Source organism: Pelecanus crispus, chromosome 6 (genome assembly GCF_030463565.1).
Source record: "Pelecanus crispus isolate bPelCri1 chromosome 6, bPelCri1.pri, whole genome shotgun sequence".
Taxonomy (NCBI): Eukaryota; Metazoa; Chordata; class Aves; order Pelecaniformes; family Pelecanidae; genus Pelecanus; species Pelecanus crispus.
In genome coordinates, this window is record NC_134648.1 from 543,681 (window position 1) to 565,105 (window position 21,425).

The 21,425-nt window shown below is 58.3% G+C and overlaps 1 protein-coding gene across 1 annotated transcript; it reads right to left on the minus strand.

The window, feature by feature from the left end:
• Nucleotides 1–8,391: 8,391 nt before the first annotated feature.
• On the minus strand, nt 8,392–21,425 carry ANO9 (anoctamin 9). Its single transcript, XM_075712202.1, has 24 exons — nt 21,393–21,425; nt 21,255–21,320; nt 20,880–20,996; nt 20,467–20,603; nt 19,941–19,990; nt 19,286–19,344; nt 18,994–19,076; nt 17,044–17,178; nt 16,833–16,929; nt 16,398–16,458; nt 15,199–15,281; nt 14,659–14,763; nt 13,953–14,117; nt 13,825–13,861; nt 13,146–13,257; nt 12,783–12,840; nt 12,508–12,605; nt 12,137–12,303; nt 11,467–11,619; nt 10,986–11,133; nt 10,170–10,289; nt 9,853–9,946; nt 9,610–9,722; nt 8,392–8,419 (listed from the first exon to the last, which is right to left on the minus strand). Exons 1-24 carry the CDS (start codon nt 21,423–21,425, stop codon nt 8,392–8,394), a joined length of 2,319 nt encoding a protein of 772 aa, XP_075568317.1.

The window sequence follows — 21,425 nt, forward strand, 5'->3', positions numbered from 1 at the left end:
TCCGTGCTACCAACACGCCGTCTTGGCTGCAGTGCTGCTTCCAGCCTGACGTGCCCATTGAAATTGCTAATTAAACAGCGGGGCGGTTTATTTATAGAAACACGGGCTTCCTATCTCGTGAGCTCTCGGAGCGTCGAGCTAAGCCAAGTGGGTGCAGCCCTCCCCTCCTGCTAGGAGGCTCGGTGCGTTGCTACTCTGCGGCCGTGCCCGGGGAGAGGCAATGCCGCATGACGTGCCGTGCGTGCGGGCAAGCAGGGAGCACAAGGACGGTGCGTGGGGACCGGCCCCCGGCTGGCATCGTGCAATCGGCGGCCGTGCCACTGCAGTAGCCCCGCAGGAAGAGGGGGACCAGGGAGGACACCCCGCGCCCCGCCGATAAATCGCAGCGGTGCAAGGAGGCACTGGGAGCAGACGGCGAAGCAGAGCCCCGCGGCGGGGTTGGGCTCCTCTGTCCCCAAACACCCGCAGAGCGCCCGGTGCAGGCAGCATGTCCGCTGGGGCCGATGTGGGAATAACAAGGACGTCACGTTGCTGGTGTTTCTGCAAGGCAGCACGACTGTAAACACATACGCAGAGCGCAACTGCTGGGGCCAGGAGGGATAAAAATCTCTCTCAGCTGCCTCTTTGCACCAGAGCTTTATCGCCCTCAGTTGCAAACTGGTTTTGGGTAGCAGCAGGGCTACTAAGGCTGGGCTCATCCCTGGAGAAACCGTGTGTCTCTGCTGCCGGTGCAAAGGGGAAGGGGGGAGGTCTGCAGCGCTGCGCTGCCGTGACCGGCGACGGGGGCACGCCGCTTCCCTTTGGCACAGCAGCCCTGGCGCCGGGCGCGGGGTGAGACTGTGGGTCAAGGTACGTGAGGGACGCTCGTAAGGTGTTCAGCTTGAGCAGCTGGAAAGCGATTTATGCCTAAAGCATTAACTGGGTTTCTCCGCAGCCAGGGATGGAAGAGCAAGGGATGGAGATGAGCCAGCCCACCCGAATTTCGCACGGGGAAGGGGATAGGAGATGCTACACCAGGGGTGGCTGGGGCTTTCTCTGCCTGGTGGGGATGCTCCGGCTCTGCTTGGTCCTGCCCGGATGGGTCGCTCGTAAATCGTTTCACTCTGATGGTTGGAAATAAGGAAGCCCCAACAAGACGCAGGCTGGCCGGGGACCTCAGGGAGGCCCTAAACGCCTCCCCAGCCCCGTGGAGATGCGCAGCCAGCCAGGGCCCCTTTGCTCTGGAGCATGCAATGGCGACGGATGCCCGAAGGGCAGCTGGGTGTCAGGGCCGCTGCCCAGGAGGGAGGGAGGTGCACAGGTAACGGGCAGCGGCACGCTCCCGTTTCCTACCTCTTGGGTTTGGGGATAGCCTGGCTTTGTAGCGCTCCAAGCACGGTGGAGGACAGCGCGGGTGCCGTGGGGTGGTGGGCGATGGTCGGGCTGCAGCATCCACCCCGAGCAGTGGTCGGGCTGCAGCATCCACGCCGAGCAGTGGTCGGGCTGCAGCATCCCCCCGAGCAGTGGTCAGGCTGCAGCATCCCCCCGAGCACGGCCGCGGGGAGAGCGGGGCGGGCAGGGAGGCACGGCGGCAGGGAGCAGGGAGCAAGCGGAGCCAGGGAGCCGGAGGAGGAGAGCAGCAGGGCTTGCGGGGAGAGGGCGAAACCCTGCTGACCCCGGCGGAGATGGCACCGGTGCGGAAAGGGAAGCGCAGGAGAGCTGCATTTACCTTGGGAGCTTCCCCCGGTGCCCTGGCCGCAGGCGTCCTGCCAGTCGCCTCCCTTCTGCACCGCGAGCCGACTGGACCTGCCAGATCAGTGCTTGGGGTTTTTTTTTCTTTCTTTTTTTTTTTTTTTAAATTTATTTATTTTTCCCCCTCCCGGTTCAGCCCCTGCCCTTTGCCGGGCTCTCCCGCCGCCCCAATCGCCGGGCGCCAGGCCTGCAGGAGGGGTTGGCCGTCCCTCCCGCTGCTCCACCTCCATCTCCACCTGAACCTGTGGGGAAAAAAAAAAAAAAAACCTCAGGCTCTAGGGGAGGGGAAAAGAAAAAAAAAGAGGAAAAAAGGAGAGGGAATGCAACCCATCCAGCCTGCTGGCCCAGCAGCCCCGGGCGCACTCAGGTTGCACAAAGCTCCCGGGGCTGAGGAGGAAAGCCCCCGGCTCTCCATGGCTGGAAAAGCCCACGGAGGTGTCGGGACAAGACGAAACCCGCACCCGGCACCTGCCGCCACCGGTAATACCAGCTCGCCGGGCCGTGGCGGCGGCCGGGGGCTTGCACCGCAGCGTGCCGGGGGGATTCGGGGTGCCTGCTCAACGCAGCGCCGTGGGGAGAGCCAACGCTTTGGGGCCACGGTTTGCTGAGCGCTGGCAAACTCGATACTCCCAGGCTTCGTTCAGGTGAGTTACTGATGGAGGGGGGTGCGGGGAGGCCGGGCAGCCGTGCCCGTGCGTGTCGTGGGGTCTCCCGTCTGTTTCCTTCTCCTCCGTGACTTTAGAAGCCTCTTTGCAAGTTGAAACCGGTACCGCGGGCTGGCTGCTCCGGCTGGCGCTGGCCACGGGGAACCGGGCCCAGCCATGGCCACTCGCGAACAGCAGGAGATTCTTGTCGTAATTACCGAGGAGGCGATTAGTGCCCCAGCACGCCCCAGGCACGGGCTGCGTTCACAGCGGCGGCAACGCCTGGTGCTGCAACCAGCCTCGGCCGGCGTAAGAGGAACGCCGACCTGACCCGCAGCCGCCGAGCGGCGAAAACATGGGCCAGCACGTGCTTTGGGGCAGAAAATTAAAAAAAAGAGGCTATTTTCCTCCTGCAAGGCTCCGGCTCGAGCAGGGTTAGAGGCTCTGGGATGGTGTCGGGACCCGGCACCTTTGCCGGGCTCCTCGCCGGCGGCTTTCGCACCTCTGCACCGTGGCTGGGGTGGGTGAACAGCCAGGCAGGACGGGCTCCTTCAGCTGTCCACCGTCCCCGACTCGCGGAAAACAATGGTTCCAACTTCCCCGTTGCCAACAATTAAAAAAAGACATAACCCCCCTCCGGCCGAGTGGTGCTGCCGGGGCTGAGCACGGCAACGTGCAGCCGGGATGGGGCAACACCGCGGCCAAGGTGCTGTCCACCCTGGACAGCCAGCCTTCGCCGCCTCCTCGCTGCCCTGCCCGGCATGTTTTCGCTTCTAATTAATCACTTATTTTTATTTCCTTTAGCAAACCCCTCTCGCAGCCGGGCCCAAGAGCCCAGGGCTGGCCTCTTCCCTGATGGAAGAGCTTGGGGTCGAGGGAGACAAGCGCTGGCAAAGGCGCTTGGGCTTGTGTAGAGCTGGTGCTCGTCTCCATGGGGCCTCGTGTCCCTGGGTGAAGCGTGTATGTGTATGTTTTTATATATATATGATACACAGGTCGCAGGTAGGTCTGTGGGCTTGTTCACAAGGAGAAACACCCTCCACTCTTGATCGTTATTGGTCATTACGGGACATGGTTTAGTCTAGTCTACCCTTGATTGGCTTGGAGTAGACTTGGCAGTGTTAGGTTAATGGTTGGACTGGCTGATCTTAAAGGTCTTTTCCAACCTAAACGATTCTATGATTCTATGATTGCGTACAATATCGGTGCTGTTGACCTGTGGCGGCGGGGAAAAGGGACAGAGGAACCCCGCTGGAGGAGGTTCCTCCAACAAACCCCCTCCTGGTTCCTCCCCATGGTCCTGTGCCCTCCAGCGAGGCAGCTGAGAGCCTGTTCAATGTAGCAGCAATTTCAGCAGCTCTTTTGGGGGTGGCTTCTCTCATCCACAGTCCCGTGGCCGCTTGGAGGCACGGGCTGCGAAAGCCAGCGTAAACGAGTTGGCTTTGTGGGATGACAAATGATCCCAAGGAACAGGTCCTGGGGGTGGGGATGGGGAGGGCGTGAGGCGGCTCAGTAGCAAATTGGGAGCTGATAAAGCCTTTCTTGCCCATCGGAGTTGCTCCTGTGGGTAGGTAAGTCAAAAGCGAGGAGCAGAGGCGGTTTTGGTCGCAGTGGTGAAAGGACAGAAGAAGCCGGAGGGCTGAGAGCGTGGCTTGTTTCAGTTCCGTGCGAGGTGGTGGCTTTCCACGCTCTCGGGAGCGAGGTTTGCAGGCTGGCTTAACCCTGGTGCCTTTCTCTGCAGCACCGACTCATGCGTGTCGCCTCCGGGACCCCCTGCCTCCTGTGGCGGGACCCTCGGCAACACCGGCGGCGACACGGCTTCGGCAGCGGAGCGGTTGTGACCCTGCCCTGCGCTTCGGCAGAGCCGCGTCCCACCGGGCGCGCGGCAGCTGGGGTCAGCACGCCTGGGCAAGGAGGCGGCTCTCCCTGCCTCGGAATCCCCTCTCAAAATCCCCATGAGCCGAGGCTGTCGCCTTCGGACCCTGTGCCGCGCTGGGGCTTGAGGCCCCGTCCTGCCCGCTGCTGCGGCTCCCCAGCTGAGGCGAGCGCGCGCTGCTGCGGCACGAGCGGCTCCCTGCGCGCTAGCGGGCGAATGAACACTACCGCGTGGCATGAGCCCATGTCCTGGTTTCGGCTGGGATGGAGTTAATTTTCTTCCTAGCAGCAGGCACAGTGCTGTGGTTTGGATTTAGTAGGAGAAGAACGCTGATAACACGCTGATGGTTTAGTTGTTGCTCAGCACTGCTCATGCCAGGCAAGGACTTTGCAGCTTCCCATGCTCTGCCAGGGGCACAAGGAGCTGGGAGGGGGCACAGCCAGGCCAGCTGACCCAACCTGCCCCAAGGGCCATTCCATACCATACGGCATCATGGGCAGTATGGAAACTGGGGGGGTTGGCCGGGGAGCAGCGATCGCTGCTGGGAACTGGCTGGGCATCGGTCGGCGGGTGGGGAGCAATTGCATTGGGCATCACTTGCTTTGGATATTGTTATTACTATTATTATTATATTGTTATTATTATTATTTTACTTTATTTTATTTCAATGATTAAACTGTTCTTATCTCAACCCAGGAGTGTTTCTCACTCTCACTCCTCCAGTTCTCTCCCCCATCCCATCAGGGTAGGGGCAGTGAGCGAGCAGCTGTGTCGTGCTGAGCTGGGGCTGGGGCTGAACCCCGACAGCCTGCTGATGGCCAATTCTTGATGCATTTAACAGCTTGAAGCTAATTAAATTTAAGCTACTTAGAGCTGCCGGGCAACTGCGTTTCAAGGCCATCGATACGATACAAAACCAGGGTTCGCTTCCAAGTCCCAGAAATGAGAATATTGCTGCAGGATGAGGTGCCGCCTCGTAACACACCCTTAATTGCAATCACTGCTCCTCTCCGAGGAGGCACAGCGGGCGCTGGCTGTTTGCTCTCGAACGGGGGCTGAGGGCACTCCAGGTGCGTGGCTGCTCTGACCTTTCCAGCGAGCCGAAAGCGATGTGGCCCCCGTGACACGTGCAGCGCTCAGGGTGCCGTATACAGCGAGCACCTTCGTTACGGGAAGAAGCATCGCTTCTGTACAGCGCTACGGCTCTAGCCGCAGCAGGGGCTTGGACCGGTCTGACTTTTAATTACAGAACAAGACAAATCAGCCTTAATGAAATGGTTGTTCCTGACCTGCGGTGCTCACGTTTGCTTGTCTGCGTCTCTCTGAGCTCGCGGGGTGGCTGCCACAGCCGTTACACGTGCACACACGCGTGTTCACGCTGTGACACCCACGCAGGTCCCGCGTTTCATCCAGTTTCTCCCCGCAATTCACCTCCAGCGCAGGGAGGTGCCTATTGCCATGTTATAGAGGAGGGGATGAAAGGGTGGGGCTCGAGCTTAAACTTACAAACCGGTTAAAAGTTTGCAGTTCTTATAAAGAAAAAAGTCTCTAAAGCTTTGAAACGCTCCAGTGGATTTGCCCTGGAGTTTACAAGGACCATGTGACACTTTGGGCCATGGTTTAGTGGGCACGGGGGTGTTGGGTTGATGGTTGGGCTGATGATCTTAGAGGGCCTTTCCAACCTTAGTGATTCCTTAGTTTTTACTTTCATTAAAAAATAATCCAGCCACCAAGGCAGGAAACATTAAATTATGACTCTGCCCTTAATTGGTTCAGTGGTGGACTTGGTAGTCTTGGGTTAATGGTTGGACTGGATGATCCTAAAGGTCTTTGCCAACCTCAACGATTCGATGATTCTACAAGAAAGCTGGAAACCTAGCTGCGGTCACCTGTCCCATGCTACTGCCTTCCTCGTTAACTGGAATTAGGAAAAAAATTAAGAGAAAAGCTTTTTCCCTGTGCGTTTGCAAACCCAGCTCAGCGAGGCTGCGTGGGCCTGACGTAACGTGTGTGTGGAATCTCATGGGGCGTCAAAGGGCTGTTTCCGCACCCGACGTTGAGTGAAGAGTCACGTGTTTGCAGGCATGTTATCATTCCTGGGCAGCGATGAACAAAGATTTTGTTCCTTAAGCACAAATAACCCTGCCTCGAGTCAGCAAACGAATCGCTAAAGGCAGACCCAGTGGAGAGCAAAGCTGACCATGAGCTAGCAGTGTGCCCAGGTGGCCAAGAAGGCCAACAGCATCCTGGCTTGTGTCAGGAATAGTGTGGCCAGCAGGAGCAGGGAGGTGATTGTGCCCCTGTGCTCGGCACTGGTGAGGCCGCACCTGGAATGCTGTGTCCAGTTTTGGGCCCCTCAACACAAGAAGGACATTGGGGTGCTGGAGTGTGTCCAGAGAAGGGCAGCGGAGCTGGGGAAGGGTGTGGAGCACAGGGCTGGTGGGGAGCGGCTGAGGGAGCTGGGGGTGTTCAGCCTGGAGAAGAGGAGGCTGAGGGGAGACCTGATCGCTCTGCAGCTCCTGGCAGGAGGGTGTAGTGAGGTGGGGGTGGGGCTCTTCTGCCAAGTAGTTAGCGATAGGATGAGAGGAAATGGGCTCAAGCTGCGCCAGGGGAGGTTTAGGTTGGAAATTAGGAAAAATTTCTTTATGGAGAGGGTGGTCAAGCATTGGAAGAGGCTGCCCAGAGAGGTGGGGGAGTCCCCATCCCTGGAAGCGTTCAAAAAACGGGCAGAGGTGGCACTTGGGGACATGGTTCAGTCTGGTCTACCCTTGATTGGCTTAGAGTAGACTTGGTAATGTAGGTTACTGGTTGGACTGGATGATCTTAAAGGGCTTTTCCAACCTAAACGATTCGATGATTCTAAGAGGGCAGGAATGCGCATGTATTAGACAAGTCGCGGTGCTGGCTGTGACAGCAGCCCAGCCGTGGGATGTAACCCCGGCTCTCTGCTGCAGACAAACCGCCTTCTGCCTGGAGTTTCGGGAGAAGGAGGGCAGCCCCAGCCAGCACTGCAGGGCTCGAAGGGAAGAGGTGGAGAAACATCAGGCTCGGTTTTAGGCTAGAAGGTTGTGTTTTGGAGCAAGAGAGAACCCTTGCTAGCCCTGTCACCCTGGGTTTTCTGTGTAGCTCAGTATCTGTCACCCCAGCACATTTAACAGGTTGTTTTCCCACTGTGCATGGCCAAAGTGCCAACTTCTTTCAGCTGTCTCACCAGCACCCACACTCGGCCCTAGCTAAGGGCTACGCGCTGACGCTTCAGCCCCAGCCTTTTTAGATTATCCACGTTAAGGCAAAAAAAGGTTTGGGGGGATGATGTCCTTGGGTGATGTGGATAGCAAAGGAAGGAGGCAGGAATGATACCAGTGTGAATACAGTGACCCAACGGCAGCTGAAGATCTGGCCGCTTGTGTCCACGTGGGTGTTACGTTTATTTATCATCTTGCTCATGGTAGCTGAGCCAGGCACAACTGTTGGGCGAGCTCAGGGCAGCTACAGAGGCTTGGCAGAGCCTGGAGCAAAACACAGTCAGGCTGACAGCTGTGTTTTTCCCACGTCCGTGAAAACAGCGGGCTGGAGCGGCAGCCACGCGGTAGTCGTCCCCAGAGGAGGATTGTGCTGGCTGTGGTGGGAGAGGAAGGACTCAAGTTTCTCAGCAGTGCAAGAGCAGGGAGGTCACTGAAGGCAAAGGGAAAAGAGGCCAAAGTGCAAAAACAGAGCTGGAGAGGGAACCTGAAATGAGGGAACTGGCCTTTCCTGCGACGCCAAGTTGCATGTTAAGGCCACGACTGAGGAGGAAGCCGGATCATCTCCGGCAGACCAGCGGCGGCTGGGTGCTGCACCGAGGTTTGTCCGTAGTGCCAAAGCTCTTCCCCAGCTACTCGGTGTGCTGGGGAGGCACCATCCCCAGCTCTGCCACCACCTTCTTCCTCGTCACGGCCGTGCAAGTCGGAAAGCATCCCTCTCCTGCGAAACCACCGTCACGTTGTCGCTTCCCAGTTCAAGTCCAAGCTCGGTCATAGCCGGGGCACGTGGCCCATCTCTGCCGGCGGTGCCGTGGTGGTTCCTCCCGCGCCCGCGGCACTGCCGGGCTGGGGAGGGGGGCTCAAGTCGGTGTTTCTCGTTCTCCTCGGTGAGCGGTGGCTACACCTCGGTGGAGGACTCCATCATGCTGGGGAGAAAGGAGAGGGGCGGTGGGGAAGGGAGCTGTCCGAATCGGGAAGCAATGGGGAAGCGTAGGGAGATATTCAGAGCGGGAATAGGGCCTTTGCCAAAATTAAATGGAAAAAGAATGACACGCTCTTTGTGGAAAATCCCTGTTTGCGGGAAATCCCTCTGTCAACGGGAAGCCAGAGCCGGAGAGCTGAACTGTGGCAGCGTGGCGCTTCCCGAGCCCCGCTGGGGTTTTGGGGTGGCAGCTGGGATGGGGTGGCCGTGAAGAGGGGCGGGCTGAGCCCTCCTCCAAAGCGGGGCTCAGTCCATGAAGGCCAGCAGCACCGGGGCAGCCCAGCCTACAGCTCTCAGCTACATTGGTTCTGCTTCCAGCTGAAATACTTAATGATTTTTTTTTAAACACAGTTGAAATGGAAAACGTGGGCAAAATTGCTCCTTGTTTTTACTTGGAGCTTTTCTTTTTCTGAAGGAAAAGCCAAAGCCAAGCAGACCCTTCCGCTGGTGAGCTCTAGCATTGAGTGGCCTCCGGTGGGACTCATTTCGCTGGCCCTGAGTGCCTGAAAGCCAGGCACCTGGGCTAGCGAGCGAGGCCACAGGCATGGACAAGAGGAAATGGGCTCAAGCTGCGCCAGGGCAGGTTTAGGTTGGATATTAGGAAAAATTTCTTTACGGAAAGGGTGGTCAAGCATTGGAACAGGCTGCCCAGAGAGGTGGTGCAGTCCCCATCCCTGGAAGCATTCAAAAAACGGGCAGAGGTGGCACTTGGGGACATGGTTCAGTCTGGTCTACCCTTGATTGGTTTAGTGTGGACTTGGCAGTGTAGGTTAATGGTTGGACTGGGTGATCTTAAACGGCTTTTCCAACCTAAACGATTCTATGATTCTATGATCCTATGGAGGGAGATGGGCCCTCATTTATAGGTAACGCAGCTCATCTTAAAAAGAACATTTTTTCCGCTGTAGGTCCCAGGTAGTAGAAGCTGTGCTGGGAGCTGGGGGAGAAGCTTCCCTGAAAAGGGCGATGGAGGAGCTGCCCCGAGGACCGGAGCTCGCCGCCCCACCCTCTCCGTGCCTGTGGCGGGCGTCAAGCCTGACCGCGGGGCCCTGCAGCGGCTGGAGCCTGCGGCCGGGCAGGTCCGGAGGCCACGCGGGCTCTGAGCACCGCAGCCCCGTCTGGGCCATCACCCACCTCAGGTCCTTGCGAAGGTCGCTGTGTTTTCTGCCCAGGAACTGATTCTTAACCGACTGAGGGACGTCGGGGACGTACCAGGCCGCGATCAGTTTGACGCACAGAGCCACGTGCTGCGGAAAGCAAAGGGGCGCGAGGAGCTCCCCGGGCCGGTTAGCGTGGCCCGTGCCAGCGGCACCGACCCGGCCCCTTCCCCCCGCCACCGTCCCCCCCACTGCCGCATCCTCCTCCCCAGGTGCTCACCTCAAAGAGGATGAGGAAGGCCAGCCGGGCTGCGAAGATGTGCCAGAACTGGACGGTGTAGCTGTAGTCGTCGGCGTTCCTGTAATCCCGGTACCTGCAGCGCAGCCCCGTCGGTGCCGGCCCAGGCTCCCCCCGCGCCGGGCATCGCGCCCTGCCCCGGCTCCCTCCATGGGGGTCCCAGAGGAGCCGCGGCGGCTCCCTCCGCACGGCTGCCCCCCAGCCCAGCCCCACCACCTGCCCCTTCCCCGGCTGCAGGCTGGATGCCGCGGCGAGGGGCTCAGGACGGGGGAATGCTACTGGCCGCGGGCTGCTGTTACCTGCACTCCTTGATCTCGGCCTTGATGAAGTCCGGCAGCGTTTCGGGCACCTTTGTGTGCGGCTCGAAGTCCCGAATGCGGAAGACGGAGAGGCTGTGGTTGATGTAGCCGGTCGAGCAGCTGCGGGCGGGGAAGATCACGTCAGGCACATTGGCCCGGCGGTGGGGGGGATGCTCCCGGTTCGTGGCTGCGCTGGGGGGTTGTGGCACGCCCTAACCGAAACCTGCCGCTCTTGTGTCTTCTAGGGGACTCAAAGGCCTCTGACTGCTGCAAAGCATGTCTGTCTGTCTGCAGCTTTCGTGTCTACGGTTTCCCTGGCATGTGGATTCTCAGGTGACTCGTAGTATGGTTGAGCACAGCCCATTTTGGGGAAGCCAGCACCCATCTGGGGCTCTCCCTCCCCTCGCTAGCTACCCATTTGCACAAAGGCCGGGGGAAATGAATGTCTCTGAGATGTTCTGTCCAGTTTGAGTGAACTTGGCCAGTGAGCCAAGGCTTGGAGGAAAAGGGGGAGGGCAGGAGAGAGCATGGGCAGGCACGCAGGCAGTCCTGCAGCTCTCCAACATTCCACGGTGCTCTTTCCATTCAGGGCTACCAGTTTACCCGCCATGGGGACGATGGGAGCGGGAGGCTGGCTGGGATGCTGAAGACGGTGCCATCTGGAAGACCCTCCCCTGCTCCCCTTTCCCCCCACCCCACTGTGGGGGACCGCTCAGCTGCCTCGCGCTGCTGCACCCATGGCACTGAGGGAGGCAGGGACAGTGCGGGCAGGGACACTGCGGGCAGGGCTGCGAGCAGCCGGCTGGCAGCACTCACTCCACACCAGTGCTGTTTTCCATCACGCAGGGGCTGTATGTGTACTTGTAGACCTGCAGGGGAATGAAGTCGGACGTGATGGCGATCACCAGTCCGTTCCCGATGACAGCCAGGATGCCGATGGCCTCCAGGACCTGCAGCCAGATTCCTGCGGGAGAAGAGCAGTCAGCGAGGCCCCTCTGAGCTCACTGCTGCTCTTCAAGGGTTGCAGACCAAGCCCCAGCTCAGGGACAGGTTTGGCACGGCCAGAAGAGGTCAAGGAAGCAGGCACCCAAGCTACCCCTCAGCCTCTGCAGGGTCTGAAATTGCTTCTCCGTCCCCAGCCCACAGCTCTCCCTGTGCTCTCACTCCGCGGTGAAGCCGTACCAGTGCCTGGCAAGGGGATGCTCAAGGGCTTCACACCGGGGAAAGGGCTTAACGCCGGCACCGTTCGCACAAGCAGCAGCACTGGAAGGAGGGTGCTGCACGGGCCCCATCTCACCGATGTCCTTGGCCTTCCTGGGCACCATGCGCCGGTATAGCCGCATCATCTTGATGGCGTCCAGGCGGATCTCGAAGAGGTTGTTGCAGAACGCCAGCAGCGGGGCGAGGGGAAAGGCAGCAACGAAAATTGTGGTGAAGCTGTACTGGATCACTGGGGAGGGGGAAAATGCCGGGTGCTGGTGTGAAGCCACCGCAGAGGGGACATCTCACCGGGTCCTGACCGCTGTCTGCATTTGTCCTGCCTTGTGGCTTGTGTCAGAGGGGCTTCGCAGGGGTGAAAGGGGGAGCTGGACCTGTCTTGGGGACCTCACACCCCCACAGGGGACACCCACCTCTCGCAGGGCTGTGGGAGAGGGCGATCTGTGGGGGACCCTCAGGGCGCTGGTTGAGCCAGCCCTGGGGTTACAGCCATCACCTTGACACTCCTGGGAGGGCTGGAAGGTCCTGGGCAGAGGCCCAAGGCCAGCACCGTTGCCTGTTCTCCCTTGTTTCGGGAACGATCTCCATGGTGTGCCAGAGCTCTTGGAGTGGGGCTGGGCATGGAGCTGGGTCTCAGAGCTCTCCCTCATCTGTGTGTGGGCTCCCCAGCATCAGGCTCTCTCCAGCCAAGGAGGGCACGCGTCTCTGCACCCAGCATCCCTCCTCACTTGACCCCCTGCCCTACATACCCATCTCCAGGAACTCATCAAACAAGCTGAAGACGTTGACCTCGTTGAGTTGATAGTTGCTCAGCCACTGCCTTTTGCAGGGGTCCTCGACCTCCTCCTCCTCTCCTAACATCACGCTTCTCTTCTTGGGACGCTGCTGCTTCTTGTGTATCTTGTGGGTTATCCAGCTGCAAGGAGAGGGAGCGATTTGTACAGCTGCCTGCAGAGGACAGCAGGGCTGAACTGCAGCCAGTGACAGCCCTGGAGACGCGAGGAAGGAAGAGGAGGAAATCTTGGCCCAAAGACCAGGGTTACTCTCTGTAAGAGCTGGGAAGCTGTCCTGAATGCGCAGGAGCACCAGTGAGCACTCCGCAGGCTGGAGGGAAGCTTACGGGATGAGATACTCCATCACGTTGCTGATGGTCTGCTTGAGCAGCATAATGATGGCCATCTGGATGAAGAGGTCGGTGATGCAGCCGCTGGGGTGGCACTGCAAAGGGACGAGAGAAGAGGAGCTGTGCCCTGCAAGCAGGGCGGCCTGGCCCCAGGGTCTTTGGCCAGGGCAGGTACTGTAGGAGGAAGCTGAGATTCCCAGAGCCTTGATGGGCAGCAGGGAGAGGAAGAGTAGGAATTGTGTGGGGTCGGAACTTCACGGCAAGTCCCTCACCTCCTCCAGCCTCCACTTGCCAGCAATGCGCACGTAGTTCCCTGGGTGGCCGTTGATCCTGAGCAAGGAAGCAACAAGAGCGATAGCTGTTGAGCCCCACTGCTGACCCCCGTTGGATGAACACCCAGGTGCAGGATGGAGGACATCAACCTCCAGGCACTGGTGGAGAGGCAAGGGGCTTCCCCCACCCACCGTGCCCACAGGGAAAAGTCATGGCCCTCCTGAGGTCCCAAATGGGGTGCCAGTGCCTGGTGGGGAGGGTAGCAGCACTGGGCTGTCCCTAGACCCTGGGAAGAGTTGGGGATTTATGCCCCAAACCCAGGCTCCCCTCTGCTCCCGCCCAGACTCCCAGCCACCACTCACCGTCCCAGGAAAAAGGCGATGTAGATGAGCGAAGAGAAGTTTGTGAAGAATTGGAAGGTGAAGAGCTTCACGGTGAAGTTGTTCTCACGCTGGGAGAAGGTCCGTGGTTTCTCTGGGGAAGAGAGCAAGGCCCAGGGGCTTGGTCACAGAGTGGTGGGACCTTGCCCTGCTCCCCCTCGGATGCCACAGCAGCTCTTTGAAGGTTGGAAGGGTGTCTCTGCCCTCATGGAGCCTTCCCTGCCCATCATCTGAGCCCTTTGATGGTGCTGAGCCCAGCTAAGCAGGAAAGTCCCTCAGAGCCTTGAGCTGGGGGAGAAGGGGCCCTAGCTGGGAGGAAAACCATATTGTGAGCTCTCCTGCAGCTGTGGTGACTTCCTGCTCACGCCAGGTCTCAGCCCTGCAGTAGGGTGACTGCCCCTCCAAAGCGTAACGTGGCTGTGGGACAGCCAGCTGGCAGCGTGTGGGCTTGTGTGCTGGGGGGCTGCTGGCCTCCTGTGGGACCTGCATGGCAAGAGCCGCCCGGTAGATGCTTTGTGACAGTGGAGGAAGGGAAGGGGCCAGGAGCCTGGCTGCATTTGGGGACCAAGGGGGTGCAGCGCTGCAGTCCCTGCGTACTGCTGTGCAGCTCAGCATTGCGGGGTGCGGGTGCAGGTGGGAGACAGCCCCCAGTTTCCCTTACCCAGGTCACAGAGATAGAGGGCCACGCGTCTGTTGACCTGCAGGAGAGAGGTATCGAATGAGAGGGGAGGGTTGATGGTGGAAAAGCAAGGAGAAGACCCGCTGCCCGCCCTGCGTCTTGCTCCGCACCTTGGTCATGGTGACAATGGTGATGTAGTGCAGCACGGCCCCCGTCATCACCGCCATCGTGTTGGCCTGCTCGCGGAGGAACTCAGAGTTGCTCTGGGTGAAGAAAGCCGTCGCTACCACCCGGTAAATGACGAGCGCATGGGCGATGCCGATCAGCACAGCAATCTGTGGAGGAGGGCAACGGAGTGGTGAGAAGCCAAGCATGGAGGGCATCATCCCACCTGAGGACCACCAGCCCTTCAAACCCTGGCTCCCTTCACCAGAACTCATCTGGACGTGGCCTCAAATGCAAGCCAGTGCTCTTCAGTTAAGGATGAGACGTTCATAAGGTGGAGGTCTCCACCTGAGCTACTCGTCTAGACTCTTTCCATTGGCCCACGGGGAGAAACAAGGGCATCGAGGGTTTGCCTCTTCCTACCCTCTCTGTTACTGCCTTGATCCTCACTGCCTTCCACTGCAAGAGCAGAGCCGTCAGCCCAGATCCCCAAAGGGTGGCTGGCCTCTCCCATCAGCACAGCGAGGCGTGAGCATAGGGAGGCCCCTGGATCCTTGTGACGGGCACGGGGCTGCCCTAACAACCTGGTCGCTGCCTTTGCTCCAGCAATAGGACACTCTGAGGTGCTGTTCTTGCCACGGAGTAGGGAGGGAAGGACGAAAGCCCTTGTGCCCTTAAACCAGATCTTCCTATGTTCACCCTGGCACGTACCATCAGCAGAACCAAGAGGAGTATGATGGTGCTGCGGAAGTAGGAGTGCTGGTACTGCCGGGGTTCTTGCTGCAAATTATTGAGCAGCTCCATAGCCAGATCCTCCTTAAAAAGAAAAAAGAAAAGGGGAAGAAAGGATCCAGCAGAGCTGTGCCCGGGTAGTGGAAAGTCCAGGGGTCGTTGTGCTAATGGGCATATGGGATGAGCAGCACCAGGGAAGGACAGGGATGAACACCCCACCCAGCCCACACCAGCATGGCCAGTCCTGATGGAGTTCAAGCCTTTGCGCACACGGAGAGGTGACTAGCAATGGAGAGAGGTGGCTAGCATCTGCTTAACTCTCTGGAGGGCTCTGTCTCTCCCAGGACTCTCCCAGGACTGCCAGATGCTGGCTTTGCTGTTTAAGTGTCTCCATGAGATGTTTACATCTACAGAGAATCAAGCTGGGCAAGGGGGTCCCTGTGACGTGTCTTTGCTGTAGGTCCAGCTGACTCCTGCACTGAAAAGGGAAGCACTAAGCAGGAAAGATGACATCCTCACCTCCTCCTCATCCCACTTGTACAGGTCCCAGTCGGTGACCACAGTGGCTCTCCGCCTCTTCCACAGCTCCAGGAACACAGTGGCTGTGGGGGGAAGGAGCGAGCACTGCGACACTCGGGGATGGCCCTGGAGATGAAGTCACCCCTCCATCCCACAGAGTGGGACGGACAGCCACGTTACCACCCAACCTGATGGCACATCAGCCCGGACTGCCCTTGGGCCACGAAGGACAGGCAGCCGCCTCTGCACCTCAGCGGCCGAGAAGGACCCTGGGCATGCAGCAACGAGAGCTCGGCCCCACGTGGGGAGGGGGACGGAGGCGTGCGGGTGAGTTTTCACTGGGAGTCAGGCCAGCTCTAGTGTCTGCAGGGGATTTGGCATAAACCAGAGTAAGCAGCAGGGCTGTTCTGCTGTGGTGGGCATGTTTACGTGGCGCCAGCCAGACACGTTATTCTGGATTAATGAAAAAGACACCTTTCAAGTGGAATGGGTATCCTGCACTGCGCCCCAGCATGGCTGCACCTCTGCAAATCCACTTACAACCACCCCGTCTGCTAATCTGGACTGGCGTTCCTGAGCTTGCCCCTGTGCAAACCAGCCCACAGCGACACGCAAGACCATGTCCGTGACCTGCTCAGACCGTGGTCTCGCAGGTGAAATGCCTAGCCCACACCTGCAGTGGTGTTTGTAAGTGAAAGGGCTGTAGTAAAGCCAGACGAGGTGTGGAGCTAATATGGCGATGGGATCACACCAGCCCGGAGCCCAGCGGTCTGCCGTGCTTGTTCCAGAGCAGCTAAGAGACCATGTAGCAAGCTGGGAAGGTTGATGAGGGATCTGGTGGTCCCTCCTTCCTGCAGCTGCGACTACTTACAGGCAGCTGCTAGAAAAGCCCAGCTGGAGAGGCTGTTGGGTGCTTTGCAGGAGGTTGCGGTGGGTGAAGGAGTAAAAGCTCTCAGGCAGGACAGGTAAGGAGTGTTTGGGGAGCAGAAGGAAATTGCCAGGGTGATTTTTGTCCCTTGCCTTGTCTGGAAGGGGAGCCCATAGCCCTGGAAGTGGAGGAGCTAAGGACTAAAAAGCCTCTGACTGGTGAAGCTGTGTTGGTGTCTCATTTTCCTCCACCTGCTCTCCCCCTAAGACACAGTGGGCTGCTCTCCCTCTTCCAAGCTGTGCGTGCTGGGCACCGAGATGTTGGCACTTACCCCAGATCGCCATGAACATGGCAAACAAAACTGTCCCCTCGTTGTCAATCATGTGAGTGACCTGGAGAAGATCAAGGAAGAGTGTGATAGGGCAGCGGGGTGCAGGGGCTGTGGCACCTCGGGGTCTGGGGAGAGGTCTCCGTGGTCATCTTGCCACCCTGGTCCTCCCTGAGAGAGGTGAAGATGCTACAGGAGGGCAAAATTCAGGAAGGGGATGGACACTGGGACTTGTTAGTGGTAAGCTCTTCCTTGGTGGTGATGGAGACGGTGATCTGGCTGTACCCCCTCCTTATGACGGAGGGTAGGGGAGGTTTCCTGCGTGTTGGAGCCGGTTTGCTGGCATGGCTTTTCTTTCTAGTGGTGTGGGAACAGCACAAGTTGGGAGCGTTTCCCCATCCTTTGCCTCGAGCCTGTCTTGGGAAGGGGGTTACCTACCTTGGCGTAGGTGCAGGTGTCGGAGAGCAGCCAGAACGGGCACTTCTGGTCGCAGAGCGGGCACATGATGGTGCTGTCAGCTTCACAGATCTCCTTGCTAGAGAGAAAGGCGTAGAGGGAAGCAAAGGGGAATAACAGTGGCTCAAAGCCACGTGCCTACGAGCAAAGGCTCCTGAACGGGGCGTGCGTTTGGCATTCCCAACTGCCTTACCTCACCTGGCTGGAATTGAAAACGGTAATCCCAGCCACGAAGACCACCAGTCCGGCCACTGCAGCGATTCCCAGCAGGTAGGTGTACCAGCCCAGCCAGGCAAAGTACAAGGCCACCTTCTCACCAAAATAGCACCTAGAAGGAAAGGCGAGATGCGGTCTGTGGCCAGTGGAAGAGGTTGTTGGGGGTCACTAGAAAATGCTCTTCCACCCCCAAAGGGATATTGGGTCCGGGAGGGGCAGCGCTGTCTGCGTGTCAGGGGATTTTGTTGGGATTGGGAGAGTCAGCCCAAGTGAGTGGAGGAGCTGGAGGCACCGCAAGCGTCCAGCATTTCCCAGGGGATTTCAGCAGCAGCATGTGCAAGGAGAGATAGCTGGCTCTCCTTGCGCTCTGACTGCAGGGGAATGCAGTGAAGCGCGTTGTGGACATCACCGTGGGGCTGCACAGCAGAGACGTGCTGAGAGCACAGCTCCGGCCGGGAGGGGAACGCAGGATGGAGAGCAGCGGGAGGCTGGCGCGGGGGCTGGCTCGGTCTGCACGGGTGCTGCAGGGCACGCTGTCTTGCAGGGGTTTAGAGAAGCCTGTGAGAAGGCTTCTCCTGTTCTTAGTCAGCCTCGTGACTGATTGCAAACTAAGGAGTGAGATTTTATTTCCTTTTTTCTTCTTTTTTTTTTTTTTTTCTTCCCATCTTGGTTAATATGCCACAGGGAGAGCCACTCTCGCTGATGCCCACTTCCATACGAAGTGGGCATGGTCCCACAAGCACTGCTTCTGCCTTTCCGTGAGCCCAGGGGGTCAAACTCAAGGGGAGATGCCTGCACGCGGTCAGATCGACCGTATGCCAGGTAAGGGGGGTGGGAATGGTTGAGAGACCAAGCTGCATTCGGTGTCTACAGAACAATGTTAAAAAAGCTAGGCTTGAAGAAGATGAGGGGGCTGCGGTGTTTCTCAAACCAGAGCAATTTCTCCTTCTGGGCTCAGCTATCTCCCTGCAGTGCTTTCACATCCCATTCTTATGGCGGCAGTATCTCGGTTTTTCTGGTGTGGGGAAGAGGGCTGGAGGCGTGGGTGAGAAATGATGGTGACTACTGACTGATGGACCTGCCTCCCCTCCTGTATTCCAGAGGAACGAATTTTCGACCAGCAGCCAAAGGTGGTGACGTGCTCCCTGGCCTTTGTTCAAAACCAACAGAAAGCTCCAACGCTCCTCCCCTCCCACCTGATTTCATCCGCAGCCCCTTAATCCCCCCGTGATAGCAAGAAGTCACGATGCATTGACCTTAGAAATGATGAGTTGTCTGACCCTGTGCACCACAGAGGCATCAGGAGTCCCTAGTGCCTCTGCTAGACTTGTAAACTGTAATAAATATTTAAGGAAGTAGACCACATCTCCATTTTTAACGTTTCATCTCCCTAACAGAGCCCACTGACAACTTCATGAAGTAGCGTGTTCTTTTTAACCTCCTTCCCCTGGCCATGGAGAGTTGGTTTTCTTCCCCTTTTAAAAGAAGGGCTGTGCTCTCCCCTGAGTTTTAATGTGGTTATAGGGGCCCCTTGTTGCCTTTAACGCCCCAAGTCCCGCCTCAGGCTGGATGTGCTGCACGGATGCTCCGTTCCCACCTCACCTTCCTTTTGAACGTGGGAGTGCGCGACTGAAAACAAAATGGGCTAATTGAAAATGGAATGGGCTAATTAAAAACCGTGCGGATGCGGGGGGGGCGGTGTTTCATACTGCAAAATTAGAAGCAGCAGCTCTGTGCCACAGGGATACCCCTTAGGGTAAGAACTTTGCAGGCTTCAGAAGGAGCCGGATCTGTGTGAGAAGAGCCAGCTTCAAACTAATGATTTAAGAGAAAACACAGGAGCCTGGCAAAGGGCATAAAGCGCTCTGGGTTTCCGGTGGGACCTCTTGGTTAGAAGGCTCTGCCGTGCCTCTTCTGCCTCTGTTACCTGATCTTCTCAATCGGCTGTTGGCAAAATATATCTCTCCAGCGAGCCCATCTCTCCTTTAGGAATTCCCTTACCTCTTCTTTCTGGAGAGCAGAGAAGTTGGTTGGATACAGGAATATCAGGGCAACCTCAGTCCCCAGCTCAGCTCCCAGGCTGCTGTCAGGAGCCCCGTCGCGCCCTTCGTCCGGAGAGGTCCTGATGCAGCCCCAGGTACCGAAGCTCTCCCCAACCCAGTCTTGCTCCTTCGCCTCTCGTGGCTTTTCCTCCCAGGCACCCGTGTGCTCAGCCTCACCTCGTGCAGGGGAAACGTCGCCTCGAAGACCTTCTTCTTCATCAGGTCCTGCAGCTTCTCTGGTAGCAGAGCAGAACGGAGAGGACTAGTGAAGCTTTGCTCTCGCCCCATGTGCTCCCCGCCAGGCAGAATCACCCCAAACCTTTTCTGGAGCCTTTGAGGGGAGCGCAACAACAACAAAAAAAAAAGGCTGGGAGAGGCTGAGCTATTCAAAGGAGATCAGCGCTAATCCTTGCGGTTGTGCTACTCTGCCAGGCTGCTGCAGGCTGCGTTGTGGCTGGCTCTGGGAGCCTACCTGGGTAGGCAGGTCCTCGGAGCCAGCTGGAAAGCCAGCACCCTGTGCTGCCCGGCTTGTCCTGGGGTGTCGGAGAGGGGTGAGCCCTTCTGGGGCCACAGGAGAGTGGCGGTGGGCAGCAGAGGTCAGGGGCTTGGGGAGAGGGAGTAGGGGGCTGTTGCTGGTTCCTGCAGTCCAAATCTCCCAGCCGCTGGATGCAGCGGGGAATTTACTTGTCTGAGCTGCACCCCGGCTTTCTTCCCCCTTCTGCACCCTCCCCGGGGGTGGCGAGGCAGCTGGGGATGCCCGTGCCCGCCACGGGGCAGGAGCCTTGCTGCAGATCCAGGCTGAGCATCACCCTGGCCGGCCCCGTTCCCTTACCGAGGTCGGGCGTCGTCGTGTTCTGCAGGATGAAGTTCACGATCCGTATCCTGAGCAAGGAGAAACTGTGGTTAAAGGCTGCTCTGGGGATACAGACTTGTGTTGTGTGGCCCTGGAAAACAGGGGAGGGAAGGGAGAAGGTGTGCACCAAAATCCAGGGAAGGAAGGGGGGAAGGAATGGAGAGCTGGCTGCAGACAGTGGGGAGAGGTCCTTTCCAACCTGAATGATTCCTGTTTTTACTTTCATTAAAAAATAATCCAGCTACCAAGCCAGGAAACGTGAAATTTCTACTCTACCCTTAATTGGTTTAGTGGTGGACTTTGTAGTTAATGGTTGACTGGATGATCTTAAAGGTCTTTTCCAACCCAAACAATTCTGTGATTCTAAGCTGGCAACTTTGCATGGAGTGGCTGCCTGTGGAAAATGAAAAGCCTGGCACAACTGTGAGCTGAGCTGGAAATGGATGCTGATGCAGAGAAAGGGGAGTGCAAGATGCTGGCAGTCACAGCCCGGCTCAGCACCCACCTCGTGGTCACCGGTGTTTTGTGATGGACATCGGGGTTGTTCAGCTTTCTGTCGGGGTTCCTCAGGAGGCACTGGTATTTCCGGAAGATCTGTTCTGGGGCACGGACTCCATAAAATAGCTTCTTGTCTTCGATTTTCTAGTGGGTAGAAGCGAAGGGCTGTTAGAACGACGCTGGCAGCGCCAGAGGGGCAGGGAAAGGGGCGGACCTGCAAGGGCCAGGGGCCGTGTGAGTCCTGGGGCTGGGGTCTCCCCTGGCTGAGCGAGTGGTTTATTTGCCAGCACCGATCGGTGATCAGCTCAACGGTTCAGGTCTCTCCCATCTCCTGGGACGCAGGAGCCCAAACCAGGCTTGGATCCCGGGTGCCACAAGAGAGCCAAGTTTCTGCTGCCTTGTGCTCCTACAGCCCCTCACCTTGATGGTGAACCCCTTCTTGCTCAGCTCATCCAGGAACTTCTTCCTCTTGATCTCTTTCTCGCTGCCCACTTCGTGGATGCCGCTTACCAGGATGAAATCCCACTTCTCTTCATCCTGCCCACAGAAAGCACCGGGGGATTCATGGGGGTGGCAAGCTGAGAGCTCTCCCTCTCGGCTCCAGCCTCTCAGAGGTTCGGACCTTCATCCGAAGTTCGTGGGGCTGCACCATGAGGTGCAGGGGTCCCCTGGGAACTGGGAGTGAGCAGGAGAACGGGGATGGGGAAACTGAGGCAGCTGCTGCCTTGACACTGCCCCGCTCCCCTCTTTGAGCTGTGCTGCACTCGCTGCAAGTGCGGAGGGGGCAAAGCTTACCGGGGAGGCAAATGGGTCCGCGTCCTCGATGGGAAAATCCCTCCAGGGAGTCAACAGAATGTCGTCCTGCGGAGAAGAAAACCAGCGAAGGCTTCAGCGGGCTCCCGGGGAGATCCCGTGTCTGGGCACGGGGCGAGCCTCTCCCTGCAAACGTTTGGACGGCATCGCCAT